At 42.4% G+C, this 22,205-nt stretch overlaps 1 protein-coding gene across 2 annotated transcripts in view; it reads right to left on the bottom strand.

The window, feature by feature from the left end:
* LOC115207674 (protein FAM107B) overlaps positions 1-22,205 on the bottom strand; it is a 51,082-nt gene that overhangs the window by 7,162 nt on the left and 21,715 nt on the right. For both annotated transcript variants that reach the window (XM_029775005.1, XM_029775004.1), the window contains one exon: positions 10,633-10,861. In XM_029775005.1, the coding sequence (XP_029630865.1) occupies positions 10,633-10,861 (229 nt within the window). The remainder of the gene's footprint in view (positions 1-10,632; positions 10,862-22,205) is intronic.

Genomic DNA, 22,205 nt, shown 5'->3' with positions numbered 1-22,205 from the left:
GTTCCAGTTCCCGCCAATATCTAGCAACTTCGCATAGCCACTGAAGAGGAATGGGACAACATTCCACGGGACAACATTCCACAGGCCACAATCAACAGCCTGATCAAATCTTGGCGAAGGAGATGTGTTGCGCTGCATGAGGCAAATGGTTTTCACACCAGCTACTTACTTCTTTTCTGATCCATGCTTCTTTTAACCTGTTGGGGCTAGGGGGCAGTATTTGCACGGCCGGATAAAAAACGTACCCGATTTAAACTGGTTACTACTCTTGCCCAGAAACAAGAATATGCATATAATTAGTCGATTTGGATAGAAAACACTCAAACGTTTCTAAAACTGTTTGAATGGTGTCTGTGAGTATAACAGAACTCATATGGCAGGCCAAAACCTGAGAAGATTCCATACAGGAAGTGCCCTGTCTGACAATTTGTTGTCCTTCTGTTGCATCTCTATCGAAAATACAGCATCTCTGCTGTAACGTGACATTTTCTAAGGCTTCCAGTGGCTCTCAGAAGGCGCCAGAAAGTGTAATGGGGTGTCTGCTGTCTCTGGGCGAAGAACAGCAGGAGAATTTCTGAGTGGTCAGCCTGGGGACAGTGACACTGGAGATGCGCGTTCATGAGAATTCTCTATTTTGTTCTTTCAGCCTTTGAATGAATACAACGTCGCCCGGTTGGAATATTATCGCTATTTTACAAGAAAAATAGCATAAAAATTGATTTTAAACAGCGTTTGACATGCTTCGAAGGGAATATTTTGATTTTTTTTGTCACAAAATGCGCTTGCGCGTCACCCTTCGGATAGTGACCTGAACGCACGAACAAAACGGAGCTATTTGAATATAACTATGGATTATTTGGAACCAAAACAACATTTGTTGTTGAAGTAGAAGTCCTGGGAGTGCATTCTGACGAAGAACAGCAAAGGTAATCCAATTTTTCTAATAGTAATTCTGAGTTTGGTGAGCCCCAAACTTGATGGGTGTCAAAATAGCTAGCCGTGATGGCCGGGCTATGTACTCAGAATATTGCAAAATGTGCTTTCGCCGAAAAGCTATTTTAAAATCTGACACCGCAATTGCATAAAGGAGTTCTGTATCTATAATTCTTAAAATAATTGTTATGTATTTTGTGAACGTTTATCGTGAGTAATTTAGTAAATTCACCGGAAGTTTGCGGTGGGTATGCTAGTTCTGAACATCACATGCTAATGTAAAAAGCTCTTTTTTGATATAAATATGAACTTGATTGAACAAAACATGCATGTATTGTATAACATAATGTCCTAAGAGTGTCATCTGATGAAGGTCATCAAAGGTTAGTGCTGCATTTAGCTGTGGTTTTGGTTTTTGTGACATATATGCTTGCTTTGAAAATGGCTGTGTGATTGTTTTTGGCAGGGTACTCTCCTGACATAATCTAATGTTTTGCTTTCGCTGTAAAGCCTTTTTGAAATCAGACAATGTAGTTAGATTAACGAGAGTCTTTAAAATGGTGTAAAATAGTCATATGTTTGAGAAATTGAAGTTATAGCATTTTTGAGGTATTTGTATTTGGCGCCACGCAATTCCACTGGTTGTCGACTAAATCATAATATAACTCTATATAACTGAAGTGATTTGGTAAAATGTAACGGAGTAAAAAGTAAGTTACTTCCTTCAGAAATTACTTGAGTAAGAGTGCAAGTGCAGCCCACAGAGAGTCACTAGAAAAGTACGAGATCCTCCAAGAATGTACTTAAGTACATGTAACCACCTCTGGCTAGCAGCTATCAGTAAAGCTGCTGGCTAGCAGTCCAATCGATCAAAACATTCTAAAGTAAGCACTACGTGATCAAGGGATACCACAGTGTGTAATATAGTATTCTACAGTATACTAAAACATTCTATATTAAGCATTACACAATCGAGGGGGATACTACAATGTGTAGTATAGGGATACTACAGTGTATAGTATTCTCCAGTATACTACTCAATTCTATAGTAAGCACCACACAATCGAGGGATACTACAGCGTGTAATAAAGTATTCTACAGTATACTACAAAATTCTAAAGTAAGCAGCACTACATGATCGAGGGATACTAGAGTGTGTAGTATAGTACACTACAGTATACTACAAAAGTCTGTAGTATGCACTACATGTTTAAGGGATACTACACTGTGGAGTATAGGACTCGACAGTGTACTACAGTTTTACTACAGAATTCTATAGAATTCTATATTAAGTACTATAGTATTCTATAGTAAACTGTAGTATTTGTTATGTGGGAAGATATTGGATACTGTAAATTAGACTTGAATGTTCTGCTATATTTATCTATTAACATCTATGTTTTATATTCTTCCCATTTCTCACACTAATTACACTCCAGGTTTTAGTGTACTGTGTCTTTCTCTCTGTCAGATCAATACTAGGATTTGGATATATTCGATAAGAGTCAATCTACTTGAATCCAAGATCGCGTAGCAGTCAGACGTCTTTGTCTTTGTTCTGTCGTGTCACTTGTATATGTCTTTTTACATCTTTTTCTTCACATACCTTTTAAAAATATTTTCCCAAACCTCAACTTCTAAATACTCTCCTGCAACCCGCCTCACCCAATGTGGCGTGGATCTTTTTTTTTTCTAAAGTATTTCTATTTACTTCGGATTTGGAATCCCTCAACTGAAGCTAGGCAGCTAACTACCTACCAGCTATCAGTCAGCAAACCATTGCTAGCGGTCATCAGCTAACCTTTAGCTCGGAAAGCTCTCGCCAGTTCGAACAACGTGACTCAAATCAGAGCATAACGGACCTATTATTATTATTTATTTTTTCCCCCCAATTCCCCGGATTCCTACCGCAAACTCTGAACATTTTCATCTGGATCTTCGCAACTAGCTAACCGCAATCCCGTGTGACTACTCCTGGCTAGTGTTTCCATCCCGGAGCAAGCACCAATTAGCCTGATGCTAGCACGGCCAGGGCTCCTGTGCTACCACCGAAGCCCACTCCTGGGCTACAATATCCGGACCCCTTCTACTGCCGGTACGGGGCACGGAACCCCGCCGATCCTCTACAACTGGAATACTGACATAATCTGCTAAAGGATTCCAACAGGCCCCTCAGGCGCGACGTCCGCTGAAGGCCCATTCTGCTAACCGCGGCCTACTAGCTACCTAGAGCTACTTGGAACCCTACTAATTCCACGACTGGTCTATCGACATCACCGCATGAAGAGGCAAAAACAGACTTACCTCTATCGCGACGTCCCCCAAAGGCTAACTTGCTAGCCCCGGTCTGTTAACTGCTAGCTTGCTTGCCCCGGTCTGCTAACTGCTAGCTTGCCTGCCCCGATCTGCTAACTGCTAGCCCCGGTCTGCCAACTGCTTGCTTGCTAACCCGGTCTGCTAACTGCTAGCTTGCCAGCCCCGGTCTGCTAACTGCTAGCTTGTTTAGCCCCGGCCTACTAACTGTTAGCTTGTTAGCATCGGCCTGCTAACTCTCTGAATCGCGTGTCCCCAGTCAGCCCAACCACTCACTGGACCCATATGTTCACTTGGCTACGCATGCCTCTCTCTACTATCAATATGCCTCGTCCATTACTGTCCTGGTTAGTGATTACTGTCTTATTTCACTGTAGAGCCTCTAGCCCTGCTCACTATGCCTTAACCAACCATGTTGTTCTACCTCCTACATATGCGATGACGTCACCTGGTTTAAACATCTCTAGAGACTATATCTCTCTCATCATTACTCAATGACTAGGTTTACCTCCAATGTACTCACATCCTACCTTACCTTTGTCTGTACACTATGCCTTGAATCTATGCTATCGTGCCCAGAAACCTGCTCCTTTTACTCTCTGTTCTGAACGTGCTAGACGGCCAGTTCGTATAGCCTTTAGCCGTACCCTTATCCTACTTCTCCTCTGGTGATGTGGAGGTTAATCCAGGTCCTGCAGTGCCTAACTCCACTCCCACTCCCCAGGTGCTCTCATTTGTTGATTTCTGTAACCGTAAAAGCCTTGGTTTCATGCATGTTAACATTAGAAGCCTACTCCCTAAGTTTGTTTTACTCACTGCTTTAGCACACTCTGCCAACCCGGATGTTTTAGCCATGTCTGAATCCTGGCTTAGGAAATCCACCAAAAACCTTGAAATCTCCATCGCTAACTATAACATGTTCTGCCAAGATAGAACTGCCAAAGGGGGTGGTGTTGCAATCTACTGGAAAGATAGCCTGCAGAGTTCTGTATTACTATCCAAGTTTGTACCCAAACAATTCGAGCATCTACTTCTAAAAATTCACCTTTCCAGAAACAAGTCTCTCACCATTGCCGCTTCCTATAGACCACCCTCTGCCCCCAGCTGTGTCCTGGACACCATATGTGAATTGATTGCCCCCATCTATCTTCAGAGCTCATGCTGCTAGGTGACCTAAACTGGGACATGCTTAATACCCCGGCCATCCTACAATCTAAGCTTGATGCCCTCAATCTCACACAAATTATCAATGAACCTACCAGGTACAACCCCAAATCTGTAAACACGGGCACCCCCACGGGCACCCTCATAGATGTCATCCTAACTAGCCCCGGTCTGTCCCATGGGGGACCAGTACGGAGACAAAATGTATGAAATATATGAAATGTATGCATTCACTACTGTAAGTCGCTCTGGATAAGAGCGTCTGCTAAATGACTAAAATGTAATGTAAATGTAACTAACTCGCCCTCCAAATACACCTCTGCTGTTTTCAATCAAGATCTTAGCGATCACTGCCTCATTGCCTGCATCCGTAATGGGTCTGCGACCAAACGACCACCCCTCGTCACTGTCAAACGCTCCCTAAAACACTTCTGCGAGCAGGCCTTTCTAATCGACCTGGCCGGGGTATCCTGGAATGACATTGACCTCATCCCGTCAGTAGATGATGCCTGGCTATTCTTTAAAAGTGCCTTCCTCACCATCTTAAATAAACATGCCCCACTCAAAAAATGTAGAACTAGGAAGAGATACAGTCCTTGGTTCACTCCAGACCTGTCTGCCCTTGACCAGCACAAAAACATCCTGTGGCATTCTGCATTAGCATCGAATAGCCCCCGTGATATGCAACTTTTCAAGGAAGTTAGGAACAAATATACACAGGTAGTTAGAAAAGCTAAGGCTAGCTTTTTCAAACAGAAATGTGCATCCTGTAGTACTAACTCAAAAAGTTCTGGGATACTGTAAAGTTCATGGAGAATAAGAGCACCTCCTCCCTGCTGCCCACTGCTCTGAGGCTAGGAAACAATGTTACCACTGAGAATTTCAAGAAGCATTTCTCTACGGCTGGCCATGCTTTCCACCGGGCTACCCCTACCCCCGTCAACTGCCCGGCACCCTCCACAGCAACCCCCCAAAAACCCCCACCATTTCTCCTTCACCCAAATCCAGATATCTGATTTTCTGAAAGAGCTGCAAAATCTGGACCCATACAAATCAGCCGGGCTAGACAATCTGGACCCTCTCTTTCAAAAATTATCTGTCGAAATTGTTGCAACCCCTATTACTAGCCTGTTCAACCTCTCTTTCGTATCGTCTGACATTCCCAAAGATTGGAAAGCTGCCGCAGTCATCCCCCTCTACAAAGGGGGTGACACTCTAGACCCAAACTGCTACAGACCTATATCTATCCTACCCTGTCTTTCTAAGGTCTTCGAAAGCCATGTCAAAAAACAGATTACCGACCATTTCGAATCCCACCGTACCTTCTCCGCTATGCAATCTGGTTTCAGAGCTGGTCATGGGTGCACCTCAGCCATGCTCAAGGTCCTAAACGACATCATAACCACCATCGATAAGAGACATTACTGTGCAGCCGTATTCATCGACCTGGCCAAGGCTTTCTACTCTGTCAATCACCACATTCTTATCGGCAGACTCAACAGCCTTGGTTTCTCAAATGATTGCCTCGCCTGGTTTACCAACTACTTCTCTGATAGAGTTCAGTGTGTCAAATCGGAGGACCTGTTGTCTGGACCTCTGGTAGTCTCTATGGGTGTGCCACAGGGTTCAATTCTCGGACCGACTCTCTTCTCTGTATACATCAATGATGTTGCTCTTGCTGCTGGTGATTCTCCGATCCACCTCCTAGCAGACGACACCATTCTGTATACTTCTGGCCCCTCTTTGGACACTGTGTTAACTAACCTCCAGACGAGCTTCAATGCCAAACAACTCTTCTCCTTCCGTGGCCTCCAACTGCTCTTAAACGCAAGTAAAGCTAAATGCATGCTATTTAATCGATCACTACCCGCACCTGCTCGCCCGTCCAGCATCTCTACTCTGGACGGCTCTGACTTAGAATACGTGGACAACTACAAATACCTGGGTGTCTGGTTAGACTGTAAACTCTCCTTCCAGACTCACATTAAGCATCTCCAATCCAAAATTAAATCTAGAATCGGCTTCCTATATCGCAACAAAGCATCCTTCACTCATGCTGCCAAATATACCCTCGTAAAACTGACCATCCTACCGATCCTCGACTTCGGTGATGTCATCTATAAAATAGCCTCCAACACTCTACTCAACAAACTGGATGCAGTCTATCACAGTGCCATCCGTTTTGTCACCAAAGCCCCATACACTACCCACCATTGCGACCTGTACGCTCTCGTTGGTTGGCCCTCGCTTCATACTCGTTGCCAAACCCACTGGCTACAGGTTATCTACAAGTCTCTGCTAGGTAAAGCCCCACCTTATCTCAGCTCACTGGTCATCATAGCAGCACCCACTCGTAGCACGTGCTCCAGCAGGTATATCTCACTGGTCACCCCCAAAGCCAATTCCTCCTTTGGTCGTCTTTCCTTCCAGTTCTCTGCTGCCAATGACTGGAATGAACTGCAAAAATCTCTGAAGCTGGAGACTCATATCTCCCTCACTAGCTTTAAGCACCAGTTGTCAGAGCAGCTCACAGATCACTGCACCTGTACATAGCCCATCTGTAAACAGTCCATCTATTTGCCTACCTCATCCCCATACTGTATTTATTTATTTATTTATTAATCTTGCTCCTTTGCACCCCAGTATCTCTACTTGCACATTCATCTTCTGCACATCTACCATTCCAGTGTTTAATTGCTATATTGTGATTACTTCGCCACCATGGCCTATTTATTGCCTTAACTTACCTAATTTGCACTCACTGTATATAGACTTTTTGTTTTATTTTGTTCTACTGTATGATTGACTGTATGTTTTGTTTATTCCATGTGTAACTCTGTGTTGTTGTATGTTTCGAATTGCTATGCTTTATCTTGGCCAGGTCGCATTTGCAAATGAGAACTTGTTCTCAACTAGCCTACCTGGTTAAATAAAGGTGAAATAAAATAAAATATTACTAGAAGATAGACAGACAGCAGATGTGACATGCATGTCCTTTTCTACCAGATTTGCTTCACAATGAATTATTTATTAGTAGACTAGTGGGTTATGAATGATTGGTCTGACTCTCCTGTAGGATATTGTTATTATAACCTATTTAGCGCCTGAATGATTAACTGACCAACGCTACAGAGTAAACAAGTTCAGATACAGGTCAGACACACCACACAGATAAGTTGGGAAATTATCATACTGTAGAGAGATTACAGAAAGGGAAGTTAAGAGCAGATAAGGGAGATATTTTCCTGTTGTGTATACTGCATTCCATATTCCTGGAAATTGGGTTTCCGTGATGGCAATCTTTGACATTCTGTGGCATTCTACAATGACATTTTTCTTGCGTATTGGAGAATATTAGGATTCATGTTTATGATCACTGAAAACCATGATTATAAAGAGAAATCCAACTGCATAATGACACAAACAAGAAGAACACTAGAAGAATGTCATTTTTACTTCCAGAGCCTGGTTTTCTATGGGCCTACTCTTCAATGGCAGTGAAACAGCAGGGCTGGAGGGGCATAAACGGTCCTCTGTTGCCCACTCTCTTATTAAGGGTCTGAGTTCCGACTGTCACCTCATGGAGGGTTGGAGTACTGGAGCCATGGGGATTTGCCCAGATCCCAACAACTCAGTGATAAGGACAGGATTGTGGTGGGCTGTCACCTAGCAACAGCTGGCTTCTAATGGGCCTGCTAATTAAAGAGATGTTGATCAAGAGAGACAGACGACAGGCTTCAATGGAGAGAAAAAACTGCTCTGTTTGGGTGGTTGCTATTTGATATGCCATACACTGTCTGTGCAGTATTTATTTAGAATGGCATTTTTTTTCTTATTTGTAGGGGTAAAAGAATAACAACTGAGTCTAGAATTGGTTAAAACTTTGGGTGTTAACACAAATATGAACTACATATGATCACTGGCTTGTTTTGCCATAGCTTAGCAGCAATATAAAGTTGAACCACACTTTTCTGTTCACCCCACCACTATTGCAATCACAACTGGACTTGTGATGAACTCGCACATTTTTCCTAAATGCTGGCATGTTTTTCTTCATACCAAACTCCAAACAGAGCTGATTCTTTGTAGCCCATTTAGAATTCCTATTTGAGACATTTTAAATAGGGGGTGTTTTTCCCTTCCATACCCAAATCTGGCATGCTGAAAATATCCTGCTTCCTTAGTTTAAAGGGAGGTATCTGCTGCTTTAAACAGTCCTCTTACCTCCAGTGCTGCAGTAACTAGCTAAATATTTCTGGAACTTTTAAGTGTACTTACTAGCCTATGCTGTGAGTGGATGACCAATACCACTTTCAGAAAGCATTTTAGAGGGGCAGTGTAAGAGAGAGTGTAAATGGCAATGCTGCCTACGATCACACTTTCGTGACTAATGTCTATGTTTTAGAATGTACTTCTCCTTTTATGTAAATCCATACATGTTGAGGCATGTACAGTGATCACTAGAAATCCTGTATTTCTTTATTTACGTAATGCCATGATATGGGTATGTCCTTAAAATATCATATCATATGAATCTATAATGGGGAATTACGGTCGGAAATATCCATCCTCTGTGATATAATTTAACCTGTTATGGATAGGGGGCAGTATTTTCATGGCTGGATAAAAAACGTACCCGATTTAATCTGATTATTACTCCTGCCCAGAAACTAGAATATGCATATAATTATTAGCTTTGGATAGAAAACACTCCAAAGTTTCTAAAACTGTTTGAATGGTGTCTGTGAGTATAACAGAAATCATTTGGCAGGCCAAAACATGAGAAGATTCTGTTCAGGAAGTACCCTGTCTGACCATTTCTTCCCCTTCTTGATTCTCTCTATCCATTACAAAGGATCTCTGCTGTTAAGTGACACTTCCTACGGCTTCCATGGGCCCTCAGAGCCCGGGAAAAAGCTGAATGACGTAATTCAAAGCCCTGGCTGAAACACACGAGCGCTTTTGCTAAGTGGTCTATCAGAGGACAAAGGGCTTCATGCTCGTGCCCGAGTCAACCCCGTGCTGTATTTTCTTTCGGCTGTTTACCTAATTGCAGATTCCCGGTCGGAATATTATCGCTTTTTTACGAGAAAAATGGCATAAAAATTGATTTTAAACAGCGGTTGACATGCTTCGAAGTACGGTAATGAAATATTTAGAAATCTTTTGTCACAAAATGTGCCATGCGCACGACCCTTATTTACCATTCGGATAGTGTCTAGAACGCACAAACAAAACGTCACTGATGGAACATAACTATGGATTATTTTGGACCAAACCTACATTTGTTATTGAAGTAGAAGTCCTGGGAGTGCATTCTGACGAAGAACATCAAAGGTAATCAAACTTTTCTAATAGTAAATCTGATTTTGGTGAGTGCTAAACTGGGTGGGTGTCTAAATAGCTAGCCCTGTGATGCCGGGCTATCTACTGAGAATATTGTAAAATGTGCTTTCACCGAAAATCGGACATATCGAGTGCATAGAGGAGTTCTGTATCTATAATTCTTAAAATAATTGTTATGTTTTTTGTGAACGTTTATCGTGAGTAATTTAGTAAATTCACCGGAGTTCTGAACGTCACATGCTAATGTAAAAAAGCTGGTTTTTGATATAAATATGAACTTGATTGAACAAAACATGCATGCATTGTATAACATAATGTCCTAGGGTTGTCATCTGATGAAGATCATCAAAGGTTAGTGCTGCATTTAGCTGTCTTCTGGGTTTTTGTGACATTATATGCTAGCTTGAAAAATGGGTGTCTGATTATTTCTGGCTGGGTACTCTGCTGACATAATCTAATGTTTTGCTTTCGCTGTAAAGCCTTTTTGAAATCGGACAGTGTGGTTAGATTAACGAGAGTCTTGTCTTTAAAATGCTGTGAAATAGTCATATGTTTGAAAAATGGAAGTTTTCGGATTTTAGAGGAATTTGTATTTCGCGCCACGCCCATCATTGGATATTGGAGCAGGTGTTCCGCTAGCGGAACATCTAGATGTAAGATTAAGTAAATGGGAGGCAAAACATTACAGAGGGCTTGGCTGAGAATTCTGAATGACTTGTCAGGTTGACTGTCTGTGTGCACACACAGATGCATAAACATGCAAACAAGCACAGTGTAAGTGCTGAAATCATACCAATAGCTAGATTGCTGGATAATAAGCTAAATCAGCTGTTAGTTTAAGATCTTGTATGGGACTCTGTTGGGTGGGAGTTGTACCGTTTCTGGCTCATGAGCAGCTCTCGGTGGAGCTCCTGGTGGCTTTTGGAGGCTTTCACTGGATTAAGGAGCTTTTTGGGCTTGATGAGATCATCATCTCCCTCCATGTAATCTGGCTGGGGGACATAGCCAGCCACGGGGGGCTGGTCCCTGTGAGGGTAGTCCTGAGGTGGGTGGCTCCCATCCTGCCTGGGCTGCTGCTCCCACTGCAGGTCCGCATAGGCTGACGCTGAATGACAGAGAGGAGAGAGGGTGGGACAGGAGAAATGGACAGAGAAAGACACCAGTGTTAGTGATAAAGAAACAAAACAGTGGAAACGTATACTAGAAATTGAGGCGTGACTGAAGGTAACAGGAAGGTGTCCATAGCAGAGGTTCCAAAGTCCTATCATGGGGAAATCTCTGGATCCTCAGTAGATGAGGAAACATTCCTGCTCATTTTCACACATTAGCCGGGCAGCAGCTGAGCAAGGGCAGGTGAGCCGCCAGGCACTTGGCTCCGTTTGTGTTCTTTAGAGCTAGAGGAAATTCCATATTGCCCTTTCCCCTCTCTGCTGTGGGTTGAGATGCTGACACACTAGGTTACACCTTCTTTGCTCACTGTAAACCATACACGCAAGTAACCCCCTTTGGGAATGTCATATTCACCAAGCTTTAACTTTCGGAGTCAATTATTAGGTACTCCATATAGGTGGGGCAACTACCACTCATTCCCTCAGTGACATCTGTGACGTGCATGAGATTTAGTCATTCCGCAGAACTCTCAATGGAAGTGATAGGATCATTCATAGAATGTTGGTTCCGTCGTTAGGATGTTAATGGTCCCATCAGAACATGCAAAGATACATTCAAGCATAGACATGGTTTTGTAATGTCGGTACCAAATGTCCCAGCCCATTGTATTTTCCACATATTTCAGTGGGTTTTGTTCCATCAGAACAGACAGATTAAGAGGTACCTGATCTGTGCTAGAGTGTTTCTGGAGAGAGGTCAGATGTCATACGCAAGCAGGCCAGCTCAGAACAATGACTCTTTCTCAAGTGCAACCAGACACCATCTCTGCTACTTAATATTTCAGAAAAATGAAATGAGCTGTGGTTGTCTTGTCCCAGCTCTTCCCAATCAGGGCTAGTGACAGGATGTTGATGGGCTGGAGTCAACAGGAGATGATTTGGGCATTGGAAACAGTAACAAACACATCAACACATTTTAGATGGAGAAAAAAAATCTGGTTCCTGTGTTGCATTAGCAAATACAGGTAATTTAATTCAGTCTATTGCTTGAAATGCTAGCCATTTTGTTTATCTGCCTCATTCTCATTCTGACAGAATGCCACTAACAGCAGATTGACAACTACAGTAAAAGTATTGCTTTTTAGCCATGTACAGTGCAGTAACTTGCAGTAACTCTGAAGGAACAACAGCAGAAACATGTGATCCAGGCTGTGTCATTTGTCTGAGGATTAATTGGGCATTAGGGAGAGCACAGGGAGAATGCAATTCATAGAGAGGGAAAGATAGAAAGTAATAGAAAGAGAGAAAGCAATACAGAGGAGGAAATGAAAGAGAAAGTAATCAAAAGAAAGAGCAATACAGAGAGAGCTGGAGATAACAGAAGTATTACAATGAAAGAGACAGGGGAACGGAGAGAGACAGGATAAAAAGTCATAAAAAGAAAGTGAGCAACACAGAAAGGGAGGATACCTAGAAAGAAATAGAACGAGAGAGACAGAGAGAGAGAAAGAGAAGCCCAGGGTAATTGTTTTTTTATGAGCGCTGGTCCAGCAATGCAGACTCACTGTAATCACAGATGCCTTCTAATGCCTTGGAGGTAAATGGAGGGAGAGGTTTCTAAAGCAGTAGCGATGTCTAAAGCAGCTTACTGTGCTCCAGCTCTCTGTTGGATCCCTACACAACCACTAATACTCATACCCTCTCTATGGCTATACTGTACACTTACAGGACATACTAATGAACATGCATGCTGAGAGTATGTATTGTACTGTGTGTGTTCATGTTTGGGTATACATTCACATCTGTATGTGCAACATTTTGTGCTGGCCTTGTTTTCCTGTGCATGCGTTTTGACCAGCAACAACAATCTGGTCTCAGAGAATTTCGTATTATTTCGTACGTAATTCCGGGACACTCTATTTAGTATGATATGTTACGTTTCGTATGGTATGTATTCATTTGTGGTTGTCCAAGACCCATTTCGTATGATATGTTACGAATTACAATTTTTATTATATGTTACGAATTTGCTAAATGTACAATATGTTACAAATGCTGGCTAATGTTAGCTAGGCTAGGGGTTAAGGTTAGGGTTAAGTTTAGGAGTTATGTTAAAGTTTTAATGTTAGGGTTAGAAAAGGGTTAGCTAAAAAGGTTCAAATCAAATATTATTTGTCACATGTGCCGAATACAAGCGGTGTTGTATTCTCCTTACAGTGAAATGCTTACTTACAAACCGTTAACCAACAATGCAGTTTTAAGAAAAATAAGTGTTAAGTAAAAAATGTAAAATAATAGTAATTAAAGAGCAGCAGTAAAATAACAGTAGCGAGGCTATATACAAGGGGTACCAGTACAGAGTCAATGAGCGTGGGCACAGGTTAGTCGAGGTAATTGAGTTAATAATTACACTACCGTTCAGGTCACTTAGAAATGTCCTTGTTTTTTAAAGAAAAGCACGTTTTTTGTCCATACAAATTACATCAAATTGATAAGAAATACAGTGTAGACATTGTTAATGTTGTAAATTACCATTGTAGCTGGAAACGGCTGATTCTTTATGGAATATCTACATAGGCGTACAGAGGCCCATAATCAGCAACCATCACTCCTGTGTTCCAATGGCACGTTGTGTTAGCTAAGCCAAGTTTATCATTTTAAAAGGCTAATTGATCATTAGAAAACTCTTTTGCAATTATGTTAGCACAGCTAAAAACTGTTGTTCTGATTAAAGAAGCAATAAAACTGGCCTTCTTTAGACGAGTCGAGAATCTGGAGCATCAGCATTTGTGGGTTCGATTACAGGCTCAAAATGGCCAGAAACAAAGAACTTTCTTCTGGAACTCGTTAGTCTATTCTTGTTCTGAGAAATTAAGGCTATTCCATGCAAGAAATTACCAAGAAACTGAAGATCTCGTGCAATGCTGTGTACTACTCCCTTCACAGAACAGCGCAAACTGGCCCTAACCAGAAAAGAAAGAGGAGTGGGAGGCCCCAGTGCACAACTGTCTAGTTTTAGAAACAGACGCCTCACAAGTCCTCAACTGGCAGCTTCATTAAATATTACCCGCAAAACACCAGTCTCAACGTCAACAGTGACGAGGCGACGCCGGGATACTGGCCTTCTAGGCAGAGTTGCAAAGAAAAAGACATATCTCAGACTGGCCAATAAAAAGAAAAGATTAAGATGGGCAAAAGAACACAGATACTGGACAGAGGAACTCTGCCTAGAAGTGGTGTGGAGGCTGTGCTTTAGCAAAGTGGGTGGGGTTATATCCTACCTGTTTGGCCCTGTCCGGGGGTTTCATCGGATGGGGCCACAGTGTCTCCTGACCCCTCCTGTCTCAGCCTCCAGTATCTATGCTGCAGTAGTTTATGTGTCGGGGGGCTAGGGTCAGTCTGTCACATCTGGAGTATTTCTCTTGTCTTTTCCGGTGTCCTGTGTGAATTTAAATATGCTCTCTCTAATTCTCTCTTTCTCTTTCTTTCTCTCTCTCTCGGAGGACCTGAGCCCTAGGACCATGCCTCGGGACTACCTGGTTTGATGACTCCTTGCTGTCCCCAGTTCACCTGACCGTGCTGCTGCTCCAGTTCCAACTGTTCTGCCTGCAGCTATGGAACCCTGACCTGTTCACCGGACGTGCTACCTGTTCCAGACCTGCTGTCCCAGACCTGCTGGAACCCTGACCTCTTCACCGGACGTGCTACCTGTCCCAGACCTGCTGTTTTCAACTCTCTAGAGACAGCAGGAGCGGTAGAGATACTCTCAAAGATCGGCTATGAAAAAGCCAACTGACACTTACTCTTGTGTTACTGACTGTTGCACCCTCGACAACTACTATGATTATTATTATTTGACCATGCTGGTCATTTATGAACATTTGAACATCTAGGCCATGTGCTGTTATAATCTCCACCCGGCACAGCCAGAAGAGGACTGGCCACCCCTCATAGCCTGGTTCCTCTCTAGGTTTCTTCCTAGGTTTTGGCCTTTCTAGGGAGTTTTTCCTAGCCACCGTGCTTCTACACCTGCATTGCTTGCTGTTTGGGGTTTTAGGCTGGGTTTCTGTACAGCACTTTGAGATATCAGCTGATGTAAGAAGGGCTATATAAATACATTTGATTTGATTTGATTTAGAAGGCCAGCATCCCGGAGGCGCCTCTTCATTGTAGACGTTGAGACTGGTGTTTTTCGGGTACAATTTAATGAAGCTGCCAGTTGAGGACTTTCTTGCCAATTTTCGCATGGAGTAGCCTTCATTTTTCAGAACAAGAATAGACTGACGAGTTTCAGAAGAAAGTACTCAACTAGTCTAAAGAAGGCCAGTTTTATTGCTTCTTTAATCAGAACAACAGTTTTCAGCCGTGCTAACATAATTGCAAAAGGGTTAGCATTTTAGCCTTTTAAAATGATACATTTGGATTAGCTAACACAACATGCCATTGGAACACAGGAGTGATGGTTGTTGATAATGGGCCTCTGTGCGCCTATGTAGATATTCCATTAAAAATCAGCTGTTTCCAGCTACAGTAGTCATTTATCTTCAGAGTTCGTACTGTTAGGTGACCTAAACTGGGATATGCTTAACCTCTCTAGTACATGTGGGACGAACTCGTCCCACCTACGTAACAGCCACTGAAATCCAGTGGCGCGATTTTTGAATCGTTAGAAATGCTATAACTTCAATTTCTCAAACATATGACTATTTCACAGCTATTTAAAGACAAGAATCTCGTTAATCTAACCCCACTGTCCGATTTCAAAAAGGCTTTACAACAAAAGCAAAACATTAGATTATGTCAGCAGAGTACCCAGCCAGAAATAATCACACAGCCATTTTTCAAGCTAGCATATCATGTCACATAAACCCAAACCACAGCTAAATGCAGCACTAACCTTTTATAATCTTCATCAGATGACACACCTAGGACATTGTGTTATACAATACATGCATGTCTGTTCAATCAAGTTCATATTTATATCAAAAACCAGCTTTTTACATTAGCATGTGACGTTCAGAAAAAGCATAACCACCGCAAACTTCCGGTGAATTTACTAACAGTTTGCTAAATTACTCACGATAAACGTTCACAAAAAGCATAACAATTATTTTAAGAATTATAGATACATTACCCCTCTATGCACTCGATATGTCCGATTTTAAAATAGCTTTTCGGATGAAGCACATTTTGCAATAATCTAAGTACATAGCCCGGCATTACAGGGCTAGCTATTTAGACACCCACCCAGGTCAGCCTCCACCAAAATCACATTTCCTATAAGAAAGATGTTCTTACCTTGCTTGTTCTTCATCAGAATACACTGCCAGGACTTCTACTTCAATAACAAATGTTGGTTTGGTCCCAAATAATCCATCGTTATGTTCCAACAGCGACGTTTTGTTCGTGAGTTCTAGAATGCTTTTTCGCGGTGTCGCGCATGGCGCATTGGCGTGTCAAAAATGTCTAAATATTCCATTACCGTACTTCGAAGCATGTCAACCGCTGTTTAAAACCAATTTTTATGCCATTTATGTCATAGAGAAGTGTTAATATTCCGACCGGGAGTATGCATTGAGCCTAAACAGCCGAATAAAATTTCTCCTCAGAAGCGACTCATGCACGCGCATCATTGAAAGGTCCTCCGAGCATCCACTTACAAAAGGCGATAATATATTTCAACCTGAGGTTCCCTCGTAAACCTTCAGTTATTTCGCGGGCTCTGAGAGCCTATTGGAGCCCTGGGAATTGTCACGTTACAGCTAAGATCCTTACTTTTCAATAAAAAGAGGTAAGACGCACGACTCCTTGTCAGACAGGGTACTTCCTGCTTGAAACCTTGTCAGGTTTTTGCCTGCCATAGGAGTTCTGTTATACTCACAGACACCATTCAAACAGTTTTAGAAAATTCAGAGTGTTTTCTATCCAAACCTGAACAATAATATGCATATTCTAGCTTCTGAGTTGGTGTAGGAGGCCGTTAAAAATGGGAACATATTTTTTCCAAAATTCTCAATACTGCCCCCTATACCAAACAGGTTAAAACTTCACCAGGATACGGGGCAGCACTCGGAATTTTGGATGAAAAGCATGCCTAAACTAAACTGCCTGGTACTCAGGCCCAGAAGCTAGGATATGCATATAATTGGTAGATCCGGATAGAAAACACTCTGTAGCTTCTACAACTGTTTGAATGATGTCTGTGAGTATAACAGAACTTATTTGGCAGGCGAAACCCCAAGCACAAACCAACCAGGATTTTTTTTTTTTTAGGTCACTCTCTATTCAATGAGTTTTCATTGGGAATCTAGAATTCTAAGGCAGTTTCTTGTAGTTCCTATCGCTTCCACTGGATGTCAACAGTCTTCAGAAATTGGTTGATGTTTTTCCTTCGTGTAATGAAGAAGTAGCCCTGTTCAGAACGAGGGTCGAGGGAAGTGTATTGTTTGATAGAGGCGCGTGACCTGAAAAGCACGCTCCACTTTGTTTTCCTCCGGTATTGAACGCAGTTTATCCCGTCTTAAATTGTATCGATTATTTATGTAAAAAATACCTAAAGTTGTATTAGGAAAGTTGTTTGAAATGTTTGGACAAAGATTACAGGTAACTTATGAGATATTTTCTAGTCATGTTGCACGAGTTGGAACCGGTGTATTTTCTGAATCATACGCTCCAAATAAATGGACATTTTGGATATATAACGACAGAATTTATCAAACAAAAGGACCATTTGTGATGTTTAATGGACATATTGGAGTGCCAACAGAAGAAGATCTTCAAAGGTAAGGCATGCATTATATGTTATTTCTGACTTTTGTGTTGTGCCTGGCGGGTTGAATTATGATTTCATGTGTATGTTTGCTGGGGTGCTGTCCTCAGATAATAGCATGGTTTGCTTTCGCCGTAAAGCCTTTTTGAAATCGGACACTGTGGTTGGATTAACAAGAAGTTATCTTTAAAATGGTGTATAATACTTGTATGTTTGAGGAATTTGAATTATGAGGTTTCTGTTGTTTGAATTTGGCGCCCTGCAAATTCACTGGCTGTTGTCGAGGTAGCGTCCCACATATCCCAGAGAGGTTAAAAATAAGCATGCCCCATTCAAAACATGTAGAACTAAGAACAGATATAGCCCTTGGTTCACCCGACTTGACTGCCCTTGACCAGCACAAAAACATCCTGTGGCATTCTGCATTAGCATCGAATAGCCCCTGCGATATGCAACTTTTCAGGGAAGTCAGGAACCAATATACACAGTCAGATAGGAAAGCAAAAGCTAGCTTTTTCAAACAGAAATTTGCATCCTGTAGCACTAATTCCAATAAGTTTTGAGACACTGTAAAGTCCATGGAGAATAAGAGCACATCCTCCCAGCTGCCCACTGCTCTCAGGCTAGGAAACACTGTCACCACCGATAAATCTACGATAATCGATAATTTCAATAAGCATTTTTCTACGGCTGGCCATGCTTTCCACTTGGCTACCCCTACCCCGGCCAACAGCTCTGCACCCCCTGCAGCAACTTGCCCAAGCCCCTCCCGCTTCTCCTTCACCCAAATCCAGACAGCTGATGTTCTGAAAGAGCTGCAAAATCTGGACCCCTACAAATCAGCTTGGCTAAACAATCTGGACCCTTTCTTTCTAAAATTATCTGCCAAAATTGTTGCAACCCCAATTACTAGCCTGTTCAACCTCTCTTTCATATTGTCTGAGATCCCCAAAGATTGGAAAGCTACCGCTGTCATCCCCCTCTTCAATCTGTTATAGACCTATATCCATCCTGCTCTGACTTTCTAAAATATTCTTAAACCAAGTTAACAAACAGATCACCAAACATTTCGAATCCCACCGTACCTTCTCCACAATGCAATCTGGTTTCCGAGCTGGTCAAGGGTGCACCTCAGCCACGCTCAGCGTCCTAAACGGTATCATAACCGCTGTCATGACGTTGGCCTGTGGGTAAGGTTTATGACCCCCGCATAAATACCTTTCTCCCTTCCCCTCTCTTACTGACCCTACTGAAGGACTGCTGTCCTGTTAAATATAGAGACTCTGGGAACATCAAACAAATGGGGAAAGGAACCATATTTTGGTAATAAAACCAGTTGGAAATATGCTTGATAACGTAATGAGTATGGAGGTCAGTTCATTGTTATCTGGGACATTATGATTGATGACAGGACGACATAAACTGTACCTGAGAAAGTATACACCCTCTAGTTATCAGAGACACACAGGAATTGTTATGCAATTGACATTTTTGATATTGAAATTGTTTGTTAGGAGATTAAATGTAATTTTAGCTTCCAAATGAGAGAATTGGGTTTTCATAAGGAAAGTGCCCTGCTCGATCAGTGGCCCAACCCTGTGAAGAGACAGGGGTTATAAACGATGAAACACCTCCTTCCCCCCTCTCCACTATATAAGCCTTTGACGAAAAGATAACCAGTAGTTCCAGTACGTGAGGTCTGCAGCCTCTACGTTAGAAGGACACACACATGTCAAGGACAGAACTAAGCCAACCTCGGCGTGAGCTTTGATGGCGAATGGTATGAACTTTGAGCTTATTCACTACAGAAGTGATACTTCCTAGCCGCTGTAGACGTGGGCTAGGAAAGGACGGACGACTGACCCAGTCTAACAAACAGACGAAGATACCACCACGTATCCAATTTACCACCAGAGACATTCTTCCGAGGACAGGAAGATCTGTTGGCCAACCCGGCCAGCATCTACGACCAATCTACCGAAGCGCAGCTCAGAGTAAATATTTATTGCATTTTCCTTTTCCAAATGGGTGGTAATTTAGAATGCATAAGATAATGTATTTACGATAGCATAGCTGCTGTTTGTGGTTCCTAAGTCTTCCCGCCCTTTCATTCAAGCCCAACCCCCTTTCCTTTGTGTAACCAGGTTCCGTCCACCGACGTTTTCTGTATGACATCATTGGTATTCTGTGTATTTGTAATTCTGTGTGATTAGTTAGGTATTTAGTAAATAAATAATTAAACCCAATTTTGTATTGCTGATTCAACTTGTTAGCCAGGGTTCGTGAAGATAACCAAGAATTTACAACTTTCATTATGAGACTGAAAATAAGTTAAGGGTTAATATTGACTGCTATCGATGTAAAATATTACTAAGTATTTTAAGAGTTTATTCGGAAGATAACAGCTCTATAAACGTTCTTCCGTGGTGCCCCGACTTTCTAGTTAATTACATTTACATGATTAGCTTAATCAGGTAATATTAATTACAGAGAAATAATTTTACAAGTTAGCATGTCATATCACTTAATCCGGCATAGCCAAAGACACGACACCGCCATCAATTAAAGACAGTACTGTGCAGCCGTCTTCATCGACCTGGCCAAGGCTTTCGACTCTGTCAATCACCGCATTCTTATTGGCAGACTCAATAGCCTTGGTTTCTCAAATGACTGCCTCGCCTGGTTCACCAACTACTTCTCAGATAGAGTTCGGAGGGCCTGTTGTCCGGACCTCTGGCAGTCTCTATGGGTGTACCACAGGGTTCAATTCTCAGGCCGACTCTGTTCTCTGTATATATCAATGATGTTGCTCTTGCTGCTGGTGATTCTCTGATCCACCTGTACGCAGACGACACCATTCTGTATACATCTGGCCCTTCTTTGGACACTGTGTTAACAACCCTCCAGATGAGCTTCAATGCCATACAACACTCTTTCCGTGGCCTCCAACTGCTTTTAAATGCTAGTAAAACTAAATGCATGCTCTCCAACCGATTGCTGCCCGCACCCGCCCGCCCGATGAGCATCACTACTCTGAATGGTTCTGACTTAGAATATGTGGACAATTACAAATACCTAGGTGTCTGGTTAGACTGTAAACTCTCCTTCCAGACTCACATAAAGCATCTCCAATGCAAAATGAAATCTAGAATCGGCTTCCTATTTCGCAACAAAGCCTCCTACACTCATACTGTCAAACATACCCTCGTAGAACTGACTATCCTACCGATCCTTGACTTTGGCGATGTAATTTACAAAATTGCCTCCAACACTCTACTCAGCAAACTGGATGTAGTCTATCACAGTGCAATCCGTTTTGTCACCAAAGCCCCATATACTACCCACCACTGCGACCTGTATGCTCTCGTTTGCTGGCCCTCGCTACATATTCGTCGCCAAACCCACTGGATCCTGGTCATCTACAAGTCTTTGCTAGGTAAAGCCCCGCCTTATCTCAGCTCACTGGTCACCATAGCAACACCCACCCGTAGCACTCGCTCCAGCAGGTATATTTCACTGGTCATTCCCAAAGCCAACTCGTCCTCTTTGACTGCCTTTCCTTCCAGTTCTCTGCTGCCAATGACTGGAACGAATTGCAAAAATCACTGAAGCTGGAGACTTATATCCCCCTCACTAACTTTAAGCATCAGCTGTCAGAGCAGCTTACTGATCACTGTACCGGTACACAGACAATCTGTAAATAGCACACCCAACTACCTCATCCCCATATTGTTATTTATCTTTTTGCTCTTTTGCACACCAGTTTCACTACTTGCACATCATCATCTGCACATCTATCACTCCAGTGTTAATGCTGAATTGAAATTATTTCACCTCTTTGGCTTATTTATTGCCTTACCTCCCTAATCTTCTACATTTGCACACACTGTACATAGATTCTTCTATTGTGTTATTGACTGTACGTTTGTTTATGTGTAACTCTGTGTTGCTGTTTTTGTCGCACTGCTTTGCTTTATCTTGGCCAGGTCGCAGTTGTAAATGAGAACTTGTTCTCACCTGGCCTACCTGGTGAAATAAAGGTGAAATGTCTACAATGTCTACACTGTATTTCTGATCAATTTGATGTTATTTTAATGGACCATAAATGTGCTTTTCTTTCAAAAACAAGGACATTTCTAAGTGACCCCAAACTTTTGAACAGTAGTGTACATGTTGGTAGAGTTAAAGCGACTATACATAGATAATTAACAGAGAGTTGCAGCAGCGTAAAAGGAGGGGGAGGGGGGCAATGCAAATAGATTGGGTAGCCATTTAATTAGCTGTTCAGGAGTCTTATGGCTTGAGGGTAGATTCTGTTAAGCCTTTTGGACCTTGACGTGGCGCTCTGGCACCGCTTGAATTGCGGTAGCAGAGAGAACAGTCTATGACTAGGTTGGCTGGAGTTTTTATCCGTTTTTAGGGTCTTCCTCTGACACCGCCTGGTATAGAGGTCCTGGATGGCAGCAAAGCTTGGCTCCAGTGATATACTGGGCCGTACGCACTACCCTCTGTAGTGCCTTGGGTTCAGAGGCCAAGCAGTTGCCATACCAGGTAATGATGGAACCAGTCAG

Source organism: Salmo trutta, chromosome 14 (genome assembly GCF_901001165.1).
Source record: "Salmo trutta chromosome 14, fSalTru1.1, whole genome shotgun sequence".
Taxonomy (NCBI): domain Eukaryota; kingdom Metazoa; phylum Chordata; class Actinopteri; order Salmoniformes; family Salmonidae; genus Salmo; species Salmo trutta.
Note: the sequence above shows the minus strand (reverse complement) of the source record. Positions and strands in the feature narration are given on the sequence as shown.